Here is a 14,976-nt window from a genome sequence, read left to right as displayed (position 1 = left end):
TTACAAATGTGAATATCCTGCTGTGTACTGAAATCCCTCTTATTTTGCATAGAAATATACTGAACAACATACAAAGCATAATATATAAAATAACATTTACCTGAGTTTTTTCTTTGAAAGAACCCTCGAATGTCCATTCTTATGTTTCAGTACATAACTGAAACCGATTTAGTCGGGGAGGGTAAGAACTGAAAATATGAAATAAACACACGTAAGCTAAGACTCTCTAAAAAAAAAAAAGCATTTGTTCGGCTTTTCATTTTGCCATTTGTTGATTCACTTGAAGAGCAAGTAACGTAATATTGGTCAAGTGATCAGTTTCATATCAATCTTTCGTGATGCACCGTCATATTTACATTATTTGTACGGTACGAATGATTTGCTTTGGTACCTGGTCAAACTTAAGCTCTCCTTAGTATGGCTGGCTCCGTCTCTCCAACAGCGCACTCACGGGCAGCAGCTGCCCCGCCCCCTCGCTCAGTCGCTTAGTGCCTGAGCTTGGATCATACCAATATCAGGGGGGGATTCACGCACAGTCGTAAATTCCCACAGTGTGCACTATGTGCTTCGAATATTGTGTGTACTTTTTGTTTTATACAGTTGTCAGCCAGGCATCTAACTATGAAAAAATTACACTCCAAAATACCCCGGGCTTCTGACAAAACAACCCGGGCTTAAGCCCCGTAAGCCACCCCCACGCTCCGCCCCTGCTACTGACCCTCTCTGAACACCATAATACCTGCTATTATTCCTTCTTCCCTCACCTCTGGTATTGTTCCCTGATTTCCCAAATCAGCAGATAACACCTATACTTAAAAAAAAACCTGGCGCAGCTTGCCAAAATTTCATCAATCGTCGTCGTAAATCCAACCTAGCCTTTATATCTTAAATCCTTGAGAAAGTACCTGCATCTCAGGTCCCACTCACTTGTCTGGTTGTAACCTTTGTGAACAATTCCAGTCTGGTTTTTGCCAAACGCCCTTTTCATGGCAGCTGACTCTGGCTTATTAACCATTGTAATCGTCCTTGATCTGTCTACTGCCTTTGACACTATATCCTATAGCATTCTTCTTGAGACTCTTGCTTCTATTGAAATCACAGATACAGCCTTAGATTGGTTTGAATCTTATCTCTATGGCAGCACTCAATTTATTCAATTATAAAATTTAAAATTCAGTTCATTTCCAGTTACTACTAGAGCTCTTCAGGAATCTGTCGTGGACCCTCTTTTATTCATCATCTATATACCTCCTCTTGGTCATATTTAATACCCGTTTCATTGTAAGATATATGTACTGTTTAATGCACGAGTTACAATAAACAACACATATCAGGAAACAGTATTTTTACATCAAGCATTTAAAAAGTTTGTTATGAGGCTGTAGGAAAGCAGTAGTAGTGGTAGTAGCCGAAAGTAAACTGATATTAGTCAATTGAAGCATTATGTTAGTTGCTAGGTGTTTCCATCCAGCATGTGCTGACTTTCAGTCAAATAAAATTTAAAAATGTAAAAAGAATCATCTTTATAGAAAGCTAAGAAGAACTCATTCAAATTATTTTGAACTTGCAACCTATTATGTGTAACTGTCAATTTCCTCCAATGTCTGTATTAGAGTTAGCGTGGCCACACAATGTCCACAATATTTTGGTACTGCAAATACTAAATAGGGGGGAAAAAGAGCAAAAATACCTGCAGCCACCAGTACTACCCCTCAGGGTCATAGTACATGTACCTAGGGTATGAATTTGAAAATCATAGGTGACTTCCTTCTTATAGTGTTCACAAGATATTAAGAAATCTTGATCTCTGACCTTGACCTTGAAGTTAAGGTCACTGAGATTTGTCAGTATGATCCGCAAACATAAACTAAGATTTACGAATGTGTGTAGGGATTACCTTCTAGGAAAATAAATGTTTTTATAGTATTTGGGTAGAACTCTCTTCATACTGACTTTGTTAAAGTATCCCAGCACAATAAATATTACTTCTAGGTTAGAGTCCTGTAAACCAACAATAATGTTGTACAGTTTGTTCAGAGCTGATCTGTCAGCTTGTGAGGGGATGTAAAAAGCCAAGATTTGTATATCACCTTCCATTCTCTGAAGGAGGAAAAATGATTTCATTAATTATAATAAATCTCTCTGTCAGGACTGCAGTTACTTTTGCTGCTGCACAAATTTGTTATTTATATGATGGCCATGACAGAATGCAGCAATGTGAGTGGCTCATGAACAAAGCCAGTGAAACTAATTATTTCGCTCATCAAAAATTTTAAATGGAATAGCACAAAAAGCACACTTTTTTATGCATGAAAAAAAGCATGCAGAAGTCAAATTAGATGCTTCACCGCCATGCCTATGACAGGGCTGTGCCTCTTGGAAGGACTGATGCGAATCACTACAGTCATGCAAGAGGTAATTTCACATTTGGAGATTTCGAAGGGAGGTTTTTTGAAATCCACTGTGTAAACTAAACAAATGGAGACTTTTGTAGATGTTCAATTTTTCTTTCAAACAATATATGTTTCCATGGGATCATTAGATTCCACGTGCTCCATCTATAAAGTCCTTATAATTCTGCATTTTGATTGTATTGAAATTCCTCAAGTACAATTTTAAAGTGAATCCATTTTACTTCACTTACTTTTTCCAGTGTTGGCAAGAAAGAACTCTCAAATCAAAGTATTCACTCACCATTCCAAATCACTAAATTGTTCCAATCACTTTCATGGCCACAGGTGAATAACATCAAGCACAGCTCTTTCAAAAAAACATTGGTTGAGCCTATCATACAGTATCTCATCAACCCTGATTCAGTAGAAAGAAGTAGAAAAACCTACTGAATGTCACGCTACTTCTTAATGTTTTTAAGTTAATTTTTTAATATAAAAAGCTGTGTTTCTTAACATTGTTTCACAAAGTAGGAAACAATTCTAAAGATTTTTAGAGGTCCCCCCTCGAACTTATTATTGTTCTATTATGTACTGCCACAATGTATTTCTGGTGGCATTTATTACCCACGTAGCAAGCAGGTCTGGCCCGGATCTGGTATCAAGCCGGCACTGCTGGCTGACTTCTGGCATGGTAAGATGTATGTCATCAGGATATGGGCCAGGCCTGGCATAGATGGCACTGTTTATGCGATGTGGCATGCCATATCTGGCCCAATTGTGGTTCAGTTTATGTGGCCCAGGCTCATAGAAAACAGGTCTGGCCCGGATCTGGCATCAAGCTGGCCCTTCTGACCGACTGGCGTCACGTCAGGGTGTATATGTCAACCAGATGTTGACATACACCAGTTATGTTCCTATTTTCCTACTTTAGTTAGAAGACCCAAATGCCATGTTGCAATACTATACTGCTATGGTAGCCAATGTTTCAAATGCAGGTTTGAGACTGTACACTGTATCCAAAACCTAGTGAGGGTTTACTCATGTTTATCACTGTGTGGCTGTAGCTCAGGAGGTAGAGCAGGTCACCTACTGTTCAGGAGGTTAGTGGTTCGATCCCTGGCTCCTCCAGTCTGTATGCCAAGAGTAATGAATGTGTATGAATGTAGTTATGAAACACTCAGTTTAGAGAAAGTGTGTGAATGTGACATGATAGAGCACTTTGAGTAATCTGGGATAGGGAAAAGCGCTATGCGAATCAGTCCATTCACTGTCCGAACAGAGTTTCTTCATGTTACTTTTGCACTATTATGTTCCAGCACATGTTGTTATTACATGTCCTGATTAAGGTACACATTACGCTGACATCTGGGGCCAGAGCTGAAACTGTTCTGGGCCAGCACGGTGTGTCTGCTGCTGGTCCATGTGTGGGCCACATCTGGCAAACCAGATCTGGGCCACCAACAAACCTTAGAAAGAGTAAAAACACTGTTTTTATATCACTGTACACACACCTGTGCCATTGCTACCATCGTAACTATGGTTGTGTTTTTGGGGAAGCACTGATGGAAGTTGGTTGTTTCCAGGGGTGGGAAGTAATGAAGTACAAATACTTTGTTACTGTACTTAAGTACAATTTCCATGTATCTGTACTTTACTTGAGTAGTTTATATTCTGACTACTTTTTACTTTTACTACCTATATTTTTAAACAAATATCAATACTTTCTAATTCTTACATTTTCTAAAAACATGCTCATTAATTTTGCTTTAATGCAATTGGGTTGAGTTATTATTTTGTCATTCTGAGCCTTCAAACATCAAACCAATTTGAGTCTACACAGAAACACATGAAAGGCAATCCTGTTTGTGTATTATCGCCACATAAAAAGAGACAAAGTCAAGTGCCAAAGTTGGACGGTGGTTTTTTTGTTTGTTTGTTTTGTTGTGTTTTTGCCACAGTTCCAGAATGACTGCAGGTCTCCATAAGTTGCGGTACTTAAGCATTTAGCTAGCACTACTGAAGAGGAGTGAACATAAAGTGAGTGACTTTTTTAAGTGTCAGGTGATTTCAAATACAGCGTTTCTATCAGCTCAAAAAACATCAGCAAACACACAAACTGTTTGTGTGTGGTTTGTCTCACAGTGTGTTGCTATCTAAAGGTCCAGCTACTGCATTTCACAGGGAGAGAAAAGAAAGAGAGCTAACGTCACTTACAGATGGAGAAAGACAAGAAAGACAGGACAGGAGAGGAAGAAGAGAGTTTAGATTTAAAGGTAAGGACTGCTCAATGGTATTTGATAAACTGGAAATTTAAAGCTTACATATAAGGCCTCGTGTTTTTAATCAGATATTAGGTAATCAGATAAACATGTAACATTGTGTTTTTCATATTGTGAAACATGCTGCAAATCAAACTGAGGCGGAGTAACTACACATGATGATTTATCAGCTATGATAAAGCATCATGCAACGTTAATTACTTGTCACCTCACAGGACATTGATCAAAACTGTCTAATATGTCTCTAATCAGAGAGATTTGTGTGTAATTACAAACGACAGCAAAAGCACTTCCAGTGTCACCTCAGTATGTTTGGAAAATCTTTTTTGACAAACTCATTATGGCTCAGCTTTTTCTGCTGCTGAAAGCAAGGGAGTACAGCATGTCTTTCTTCTCTAATGACCAGTATGCCTTAATGCTGGCCAGAAATAAATGCCTTAATCTTTCCTTTCTGCTTGTTCCAATTACTATTGCCATATGAGTCTGTTCTGTACTACCGACCTGTACAAACACGCAAACTTAAACGTACGATTAGTATTTTTTTGAGGTTATTTAATTTAAAAAAATATATATACATAATTAGATTGTAATTACATTTCAAAAAATGGATGCATTCTCATAAACTTATAATGAATACATTAAAAATACACAGGAGCAGGCACTGGTTTGTGGAAATCGCCATGTTCCCCCAACATATTTGAATATAGTGGTCTGTTTTATCGTCAGAAAAGAGGTCCCCTTCCCTAAATAAGTAAAAAATAAATAAATAAATAAAATGTATTATTATTAAAATGCAAAGGAAAGCGAAGGCCACCAGAACCGTAATGAAATATCATCCTCTTCATCCTCACCTGAAGCTTTATACCCTGAACTAAAGTCAGGGCTCTAATGCACAAAAATACACATAAACATGCGTCATTATTTCTAATATTGTCCCCGTTACTTAGGAGATTGGCCATGGGATCCTCCTGTCTCAGGACCGCTGGCTACCCGCTAAACAACAAGTGTGCTAAAAATCCCATTTTAACAATATTACATAAAAGTCAAGGACAGTTCCATTAATGGACCAGGAATACTAGATTTTAGTTAGCTGGTTAGATTTGGTTAGGTTGACATAATTCACTTTCCCTGTTCCATATGTTGCACCTGAAAAAACATCATTTATTGCAAGTAGGGATGGGTATTGATAAGGTTTTCACGATTCCGATTCCATTTTCGATTCTGTTTAAAGATTCGATTCTTTATCGATTCTCTAATCGATTCTTTTTAAAAAGGAGAACACTAAGGTCGATTAGCTTAGAACTTTGTTTTATATCTTCTCTTTGAATAAGATAGAAATTTAGGAGTAACATGGCCATACAAACCCAACAGTGAGATCTTAAGAGATCCAGCCTACGGCTCTTCAATGGGGTGTCACAGGGTCCCCAGGACCTAAATGCAACGCACAGTAATGGCAGGTTTTGTAATAAGGCAGATCGCGCTAACATAATATGCACTGTTAGTTAATTATTTACCTGCCGCATTAACAGGAGAGGACGTGCAAATGTTACCGCTGCTGCTGGGTTGAGATTCACGAGTCCGGAGCGAATTAAAAACACGACATTCATTTAAGCTCATCGCGTGTTCTGTGAGCAAATGCTTTTGCATATTCGTCGTGTTTCCTCCATTAAACGAAATATCTACTTTGCAAGTATTGCAAGTTGCCCTGTGGTCATCCATTCTCGTAAAATATGACCAAACATTTGAGCGTTTGATGCCAGGTAAATGATGCTCCACAACTGGTGATGTCATTCGGGGCGACTGGAATCAATAAGGGAATCGTTTGCAAAAATGGCAAACAATTCCAAGGAATTGAAACAGTGGGAACCGGTTCTCAACAAGAACCGGGTTTTGATACCCATCCCTATTTGTAAGCCCTCCCTGCCTGCCATAACAGGATGTGACAAGATTAAAGACCGTGGAGAAAAAAGGGTTGTTTTCTTAATTTCATGAAAATGCATGTGCGTGTCAATGTTATCTTCAGATAGCAATGCAAATTATGCTCATTAAATATATTTTGAATAAAGAAAAATTAAAAAAAAAAAAACCTACCTTCTGGCTTGACACATACCTGCATGTTTCTGTGACATAAAGCACAAGCTGACATTTTCCCCCTGATACTACTGAGTGACTTTCATGTCAACATGAAACACATGCCTGATCATTTAGTGCACTTGGAGCTGATCAGTATTTTAAAATTGAGCTGCAGTGCCTACCACTGATTTCAGGGACTTCACTGATTTGCAGGATTTAAAGCAGTAGATGTTGTTGCGATAAAGAATGTATCAAGATGGTGTCATTCTTTTATTCATCAGACTGCTGTAAGAAATGTGTATTATTTCAGGAATGATGAATTAATGAATCAATGTTTTAATATCTTCTCCTTCAGCAGTAGTGTGGCTAGCACTGGCTGGAGAATTTGCAAGACCAACTTTTTATCTTTGACAACCAACTACTAATTTTGATATAATGCTAGTCAGTGAAATAGATTTTCATTTTCATTTGGTAATTTATTTAGTTAAAATTTGCTTTGCAAAAACACCTATTTTTATGGCTAGCTATTTCACATAATAGTTTCACATCTGCACACACCTCTCCAGAGAAGGCCTGTCCGTTAAGTAGGTGCTCTGAGCCCAGGACATCCTCACTGCCAAAGTGTAGCCGGATCTCCTCCAGACGGTGGCTATACGTCATTGGCCCTCCAGAGATGTTAACCAGGTGCTCCTTGTCCAGTCGAAGAGAGACGTGACGGCCTGTGTTGTACATTGTTCCTCCCACCTGAAAAAAACAAACAAAACAGATGGCGCACAGGTGATTAAATATTAATATGAGGTGCAGTTGTGAGCGGGACAAACATTACGACAAAGTTAATTATCAGTTTCACCAGTTATAAATAGATCATTTTTACCATACTGCCCCTATAAACCCAGGCAGCTTTTGGAGAAAACTTAAACCTGGAGCTCCAAGTGCCGGAACCATAAGATAGGTTAAATGCTTGTTGTACAGAAACAATTTTGAGGGAACACTGTTACAAAAAAGGACTAACACAATATGATTGGGTGGCAAATGTGTGTAATACAATATATTCATATACCCAAAGATTATCTGCGTGCAGGTTATATAAAAAAGTGAACTGGCAGGAAGTGCTAAAGCAATACAAAAAAGTTTGACCAAATCTTACACCCGATTCTTTAAAAACTTCAGTATCTTTTGTGTTGTTGTTTTTTTTATCTGTAGGTTTAAAACACTTTTTACTGAATGGCGTTGGAGAATGGTGAAGGAAATGTTGGCTTTTTTGCAATTTTTAAGCTATATCAGTTTGGCTTTTATTAATATGGAGATGTGGGTGTCTTGCATTTTTGAAATGTAAGTATTTACTAATGATATGCGGTCAACAGAACTAATGCAGAAACAGTCCCGAGGGCTTTATTTTAATTTGGCAGAACTCTGACCCAGTAAAAAGAAAGGAAGGTTGAAATAATCAGGGTAGAATCACAATTCATAATACATGGGAAATAGGGTATATATTAGTAGCTTTGCTTATTTATAATATTATTCATAATCATCAGTGTTTCAATGTAAAGCATTGGTATTCATGCCGTGACTCTGCACGGACTTCCATCTACTCTTTCTCTGCATCTGCTTCTCTTCTGCTCTTTCATTCCTTTTAGTGCTAGCGCTTTCAAAATGATCCCCCTCAAACCCCCACCCCCACACACACTATTATAAAAATCCTAGCAAAAAGGAGTCTGCCTTCACATTGTAAATATTTTATAGATGCCCTGAAAAGTCAATAATTTGAAAGGAGAAACAGATAGGAAAAGAGAGTGATGCAAAGAGGAGATAAGTACTGTTAGGAGAGAGGTGTGTTGAATTTAGTGCCAAAAGAGGAAGAGTAACGAGGTAAAGTGAGGCTTTGTTGGCTCCCTGGCAAGGCAGTGGAGGTGAGGTGAGAACCCTGAAAAGGACAGAAAAATCTTATCTCCCTCAAGGTCTAAAATCAGAGACTAAGGTTCTTCCTTTGAGTCAGTGGCCAGCTGTCTTAGGAAATGGTCTGTACTGAAGTATGGTAGTTTGGTACGTAATGGGGGCAAGACATTTATATCTTCAATTCTTTACATATTTTACAGTCAATCTCCAAATACATTGAAGCTTGAATAATATTCTGTTTAGAAAAAGGAAACCAAGAAGAAATGTAATAATTTAATAACTCATTATATCATTAAAAAAACGCTAACTGGAACCAAATAAAACCAATTTATTTAGATCCTGAGACTAATCTTACGGAGAAAAAAGTGACTCCAACTTTGGTTTGGTTCACCTAGATGCTAATTTATACTCTTGTGTTTGAAAATCTGTTGAATGAATTCAGCATTAATTCTTTTAACGTGAAGTTATTTTTCTGGGTGCTTGGAACTTGGGAAAAATAGATGTACAAGTCCAAAATTACCTGACTTTCACCCCACATGACATGCAAGCAGGTCTAGCATGGTAGCTGGACAAACTGGCAAAATGCAGTGGTCTGCATGTTTGACAATGGTGACATTATCGCTTTAGTCACTGCAAAATGCTAACTCTGTCTGTATGTGTTGGGGGCCTTGGGTAAGTGTTAATGACTGGAGCCTGGCTGTGAGATAAAGGTAGTGACGTGTGGTTGGAATGACAGGTGAGGAGTGGAATTATATTTGTATTTTACAGTAAAAGAGAAACATGCAGCGTATGACTATGCAGCGTTTAAAGCTTGGAAGTACTGACATTACTTTAAGGTTTATCCTGTAAAACCGGACAAAAACATTAGCGTCTGCTGTACACACTGCGTGGGAAGAAAACTTCTTTCTACAGCAAAAAACTTAAACCTCAAATCTGAGCAAGCACCTAGCACGCTGCTATGGGAATGTGAAATTCATAGAGAAACCCCCCGATCCTCCCACTGACATGGCAGCTACAGCCCTGGGCAAACCTCCACCCGCCCCACTCCTGCTAAACAGGTTTTTTTTTTACTTCAAACAAAAAACATCATCTGTTTCTGTATTTTATTCCCAGAAGCAGGGCATAAATCATTATTTTAACTGTTTAGCTCTATTCACTCCTGTTCATTGAGGATTGCCTTACTGGGGCCCCCCTGCTGTTCAGCTGGATGAATTACAGCAATTTTTTAATTTTTGTAAACATACAAAAATATTTTATTTTATGTGCTGGAATATGTGAAGCAGCGGGAATGAGGATCAGCACCTCCAAATCTGAGGCCATGGTTCTCAGCCGGAAAAGGGTGGAGTGCCCACTCCGGGTCGGGGATGAGTTCCTGCCCCAAGTGGAGGAGTTCAAGTATCTCGGGGTCTTGTTCACGAGTGATGGGAGAAGGGAGCCGGAGATCGACAGACGGATTGGGGCTGCAGCTGCAGTAATGCAGACGCTGCACCGGTCCGTCGTGGTGAAGAGGGAGCTGAGTGTAAAAGCGAAGCTCTCAATTTACCGGTCGATCTACGTCCCTACCCTCACCTATGGCCACGAGCTGTGGGTAGTGACCGAAAGAACGAGATCGCGGATACAAGTGGCAGAAATGAGCTTCCTCTGAAGGGTGGCTGGCCTCTCCCTTAGAGATAGGGTGAGAAGTTCGGCCATCCGGGAGGGGCTCAGAGTAGAGCAGCTGCTGCTCCACATCGAAAGGAGCCAGCTGAGGTGGTTTGGGCATCTGACAAGGATGCCCCCTGGGCGCCTCCTGGGTGAGGTGTTCCAGGCATGTCCCACCGGGAGGAGGCCCCGGGGAAGACCCAGGACACGCTGGAGAGATTATATCTCTCGGCTGGCCTGGGAACGCCTTGGTATTCCCCCGGATAAGCTGGAGGAGGTGGCTGGGGAGAGGGAGGTCTGGGCCTCTTTGCTTAGGCTGCTGCCCCCGCGACCCGACCCCGGATAAAGCGGATGAAGATGGATGGATGGATGGATGGTGCTGGAATATGCAGAGGATAGGTTTAAATGTTAAACACATTTATTTCAGTCAATGTTGCATCTAATTAAATTTTTGCTTGATGTAATGTGCATATAATTAAAGATAAAATCTAATAAAACAATTAATAAAAAGAGACTATTTCATTTGATTCAATTTTATATGATGGATTATGCAGAAAAAATAGAATTGGGCTGAAAGGTCTATTGCTTTATTATGTATTCAGGTTGTGTACCAGGTTTTTAAAAAGTAATAACATAACTAATTACTTTTGAAAATAAGTCATCAGTAAAGGATTACTTTCTTGGAAAAGCAATTAGTAATTAGTAAATAATTAGTATTTTCAAGTAACTTGACCAACACTGGTTATAGGTGAGGTCTGTGACCTAATTATGCCAATAATTTCATTAGAGGTGATTTAAATAAAAAAAAAACCAAAAAAAACCCCAAAATAAAACCACAATAAAAAATTGTTGGAGCACCAAAATATATTCTGGAAAGATAATAAAGGCATAAAAAAGTCTTATGCAACAGGATAGACAGAGATCACATTTAGCTACATTTACCCAGCTGATGGGAACCATGCTTGAAGAATAAATCAATATACAGTTGAGTAAAACTTGCTTACTTCATCTTGTCATGTTCCTGCTGCAACAATTACAAGGCAATGTAGTGGAAAGGTTGCAAACGAAACAAAGACATTATATTCCAATCTGCTTTCTCATTATTCTTTTGAATGCCGACACGTTTGCAAGTGGTGAAGTAATTATTACACACAGATTGTGGAGTTCATATTTTCTGTGCACTGAATGTATTTATCAAAATCACTGGCTTTTGTACTTAATTCATAAAAACACAGTCAGAGAAACAGATGACCGTGTATTGCTATACTGAGCCCAGATGAACACCACTATATGACAGTCAGAAAAAAAAACAGGAGCTAAACTCATCACATGTCTCAGCATTCTAGTATTATACTGATTATATAGTCTCTGGCTTTATGTTAATGGGTTCTGAAAAACCCAAGGAAATGCTCTGCCACACACGTGCCCTGTTATTTGTTGTGAATATTGCCATGTAAATTGTATTTTTAAAATTCAACAATCACAAGCCCCAAACTGAGACCTGTCCATCTTCTAAGCAGTTCCAGGAAGTTTAGCTGTCACCATAAACTAAGATCACTTCATTTTTTAAATGAATACTTTATTGGCTATGTATTCATTAAATTCATAAATCAATGATCCAGGTGCTTGATATATGCATTTTTTTTCTTTCTTTTTTTCTTCTGCCCATTCTGTTGGTTTTTGTCTTTTGCCCTTCTCCCCCGTCCCTCTTCTCAGCTGTGTCATGGTCCGGAGTCTGCGACTCCGTGTTTATGTTTAGTTTATTAGTATTCTGTGGTTTTGGTTACCTTGGGTGTTTGTACTCTTCTGTTTCATGGTTCATGTTCCTATGTTCTGTGTCCCCCAGTCTGTGTTTAGTTGGTGTGTTGTGTCATTGCGTGTATGTGTTTCCTGTTTTATTGTGAAGGTCTGCGTCTTATGTGAGTGTTTTCAGTTTGCCTCCCTACTCTCGTCACGTAATCACTCCCAGCTGTGTTCCCCACCTGTGTGTAATCTCCCTGTGTTCTCTGAGTGTATTTAAGTTGTATCTTCTGTCATGGTAGTTGCTGGTTCGTCTGTGTTGTTTCCCCTCGGTCTCCCTGCGTCTCTCCGTATGTATTTCCCCGGACCTCCCTGCATCCTCGTTTCTGGTTTGTCTTATTAGTTTACCCAGTTTAGGTTTCCAGTATCATGTTTTGTCGCCACCGCTGTTTGTACTTACCCACCCCTGTAAATAAACACTCACCTGCACCAGAGCTGCCGCCTTTTTGGTCCCTTTCTACAATTCCACACGGCTTGCCCCGGCAATCCGTGACAAGCTGTTTCTCTTTCCCTCTTTCTTTCTCCCCTTCTTTCCCCCAGTCAAGTCTGTCCCGTATTCAGTAAGTGGAAAATAAAATAAACAATAAAAGGTGAATCAAATGGACCATTACGGCAAGGCTGGGATGGTCAATTTGGTAAAGTAAATCCGTTGGGCATCTTTCTTTGCCTTTAGACAATAATTCTGATGGCAAAAGAGCCAAACGGGACAGGCAAAAAAAAAAAATTCAGAAATCAATTAATAGAATTATATGGACTGAATACACAGTGCTGCAAAAAGGTATTTTCCCTTTTTGAGTTCTTAATTCTCTACATATTTGTCACATGATCATGTTTTTAAAATTAGACAAAGATAACCCAAGCAAATACAAATACAATGCAGTGTTTAATTATATACAAACCAACCAGACCTCTCTAATTTCTTGGAGACAGTATAGATCCTGTGTGTTGCTAAGTAAGTTAAAGAAAGTAAAGTTAAAGAAATAAAGTTTAACAAAGTTAAAGAAAAGTTACAGAAAGGAATGTGACTGTCACGGTCCTGGGTCTGTGACCCAGTGTTTTGTGTTTATTGGTTAATTTATATTCTTGGATTATTGTCATTCACGGTTTTCTGCTCATGTTTATTTTCAATTCCTAGGATTTAGGTTTCTGTTACTTCTCCTTCCCCGTGTTTCTTGTGTAGTCACTCTTGTCTCCATGTTCTCTCTGTCTCCCCAGTCCGTTGTGTCTCTGTCTCAGTGTCTACTCTGCGTCTTTGTGATTATCTCGTGCTTCCTGTTTTACTTTGATAGACCTTGTCTTATGTCTGTGTATTCAGCTTTGCCTCCTCCCTGTCTCATGATGCCTGATTAGCCCTAGCTGTGTTTCCCTCCTGTTTCTCGTTCCAACGTTGTCCCTCTGTGTATTTTAGCCCTGTGTCTTCTGTTTGTTGCTGGTTCATCTACGTGTACTGCACTTTATCCTGTGTATCACCTGTTGAGTTCTTCATGTTTTCAGTCTTGTGTCTCTCTTGTTGGTCTGCATGTTCTGTGTTTCCCCGTTACGGGTTTAGGTTTCTAGTCTCAGGCTTTAGTTCCTTTATATTATTTTTTTGTAGCTGCTTCCAGTTTAGGTTTTTGTGTTAGTTTAGTTGCTGCCATGCTCAGCTTTCGTTTGTATTTTGTTTGGCCACTGTCAATAAAGCTAACTTCATAAGGTCAGTGCCTCCACTGGGGTCCTTCTCTCATCACCCCACATGTCTGCAGCTGTGACAGTGACATTGTCAAAACAGCATCTGAGTCTAAAACCAGATTTAAAGTTTTGTTTGCGAGTCACATACTAAAGATAGCTGATGACAGGCTAGACTTCCAGTCCAGTTTTTAAACACAGTATACACTAGCATACCCAGAAAACACCAGAGCAATGCATCAAATGTTTTTTTCTTTGTTAACCCTCTTTTTTAAAAAGTAGAGACAAGCTGTTACATAAATAAATTAATAAATAATTAAATAAATACATTTTTCAGCTTCTTCGACGTGTGTTATGTTAAGTAGCAAGAAATTTTCAGCTGCACTGCTGACCTATCACTGCTGTACATACAACAAAATGTAACTTATCTATAATGTTGGGGAGAAGCTCATTTGTAGCACCCGTGCATACTTAAGTTTTTAAATCTTCAAAGATAAATCAGACTACAATGCAGTAGAGATAAAAGTGTTACATAGTGTTACACACTATGTGTGTTACACACACCTCAAAAGAGAGTTGGACCACCACTTCAATTTTTTACCTGCATGTCCCAAGTATAGGGTACACCCTAGATTAAAAAATACTTGCCAATACTGCAATGAGGGATTACTCTGCAACACAGAATGTTGGCTAAATAGATCATATTTGTTGCATTAGTACCTGAAAACACACCCCCAGAATCAAGCATACACTATTATTGTGTTAGGTGATGTTCTAAACATACAAACACATTTTAAAAACAGTGGATCAATCGAAATGGTTTTTACTTGGACTCATCAATACAAATTTATCAAAAACCCATGAGACAGGGGAAGCAGCCAACTTAACTTGATTTACACAGAAACAAAGCAAACAACACCAATGCTGAGCCCAACAGCTGATACAACACTTCACACATTGTTACAACACAGCCCCAAATAAATAGATGCAGTGAGAAGTAATCATTGTTATTTGAGTGACTTATTGTTTAAAAATAGAATTGCCACAGTTGTTTGATACTGAACTTTTTTATGGAAGTATTTTTTTTTATTTCAAAAACTTTATTCTCTACATCATTTTTATATATTATGAGCACATAATAATCAAATGTTTTATTGTCAGTTTTATTCTCTGCTTTATTGTCTAAGTGATATCACAGCAATCTTCTGAACAAAAGTAAGGAACTATGG

At 38.8% G+C, this 14,976-nt stretch overlaps 1 protein-coding gene across 4 annotated transcripts in view; it reads right to left on the bottom strand.

The window, feature by feature from the left end:
- Positions 1-14,976, bottom strand: part of ca10a (carbonic anhydrase Xa) — a 344,540-nt gene that overhangs the window by 36,057 nt on the left and 293,507 nt on the right. For all 4 annotated transcript variants that reach the window (XM_080872456.1, XM_080872454.1, XM_080872453.1 and 1 more), the window contains one exon: positions 7,304-7,489. In XM_080872456.1, coding sequence (XP_080728582.1) covers positions 7,304-7,489 — 186 coding nt within the window. The remainder of the gene's footprint in view (positions 1-7,303; positions 7,490-14,976) is intronic.

Source organism: Rhamphochromis sp. 'chilingali' (assembly GCF_963969265.1).
Source record: "Rhamphochromis sp. 'chilingali' genome assembly, chromosome: 22".
In the NCBI taxonomy this organism is placed as follows: Eukaryota; Metazoa; Chordata; class Actinopteri; order Cichliformes; family Cichlidae; genus Rhamphochromis; species Rhamphochromis sp. 'chilingali'.
The sequence above is the reverse complement of the archived record's forward strand: the minus strand, read 5'-3'. Positions and strand labels throughout refer to the sequence as shown.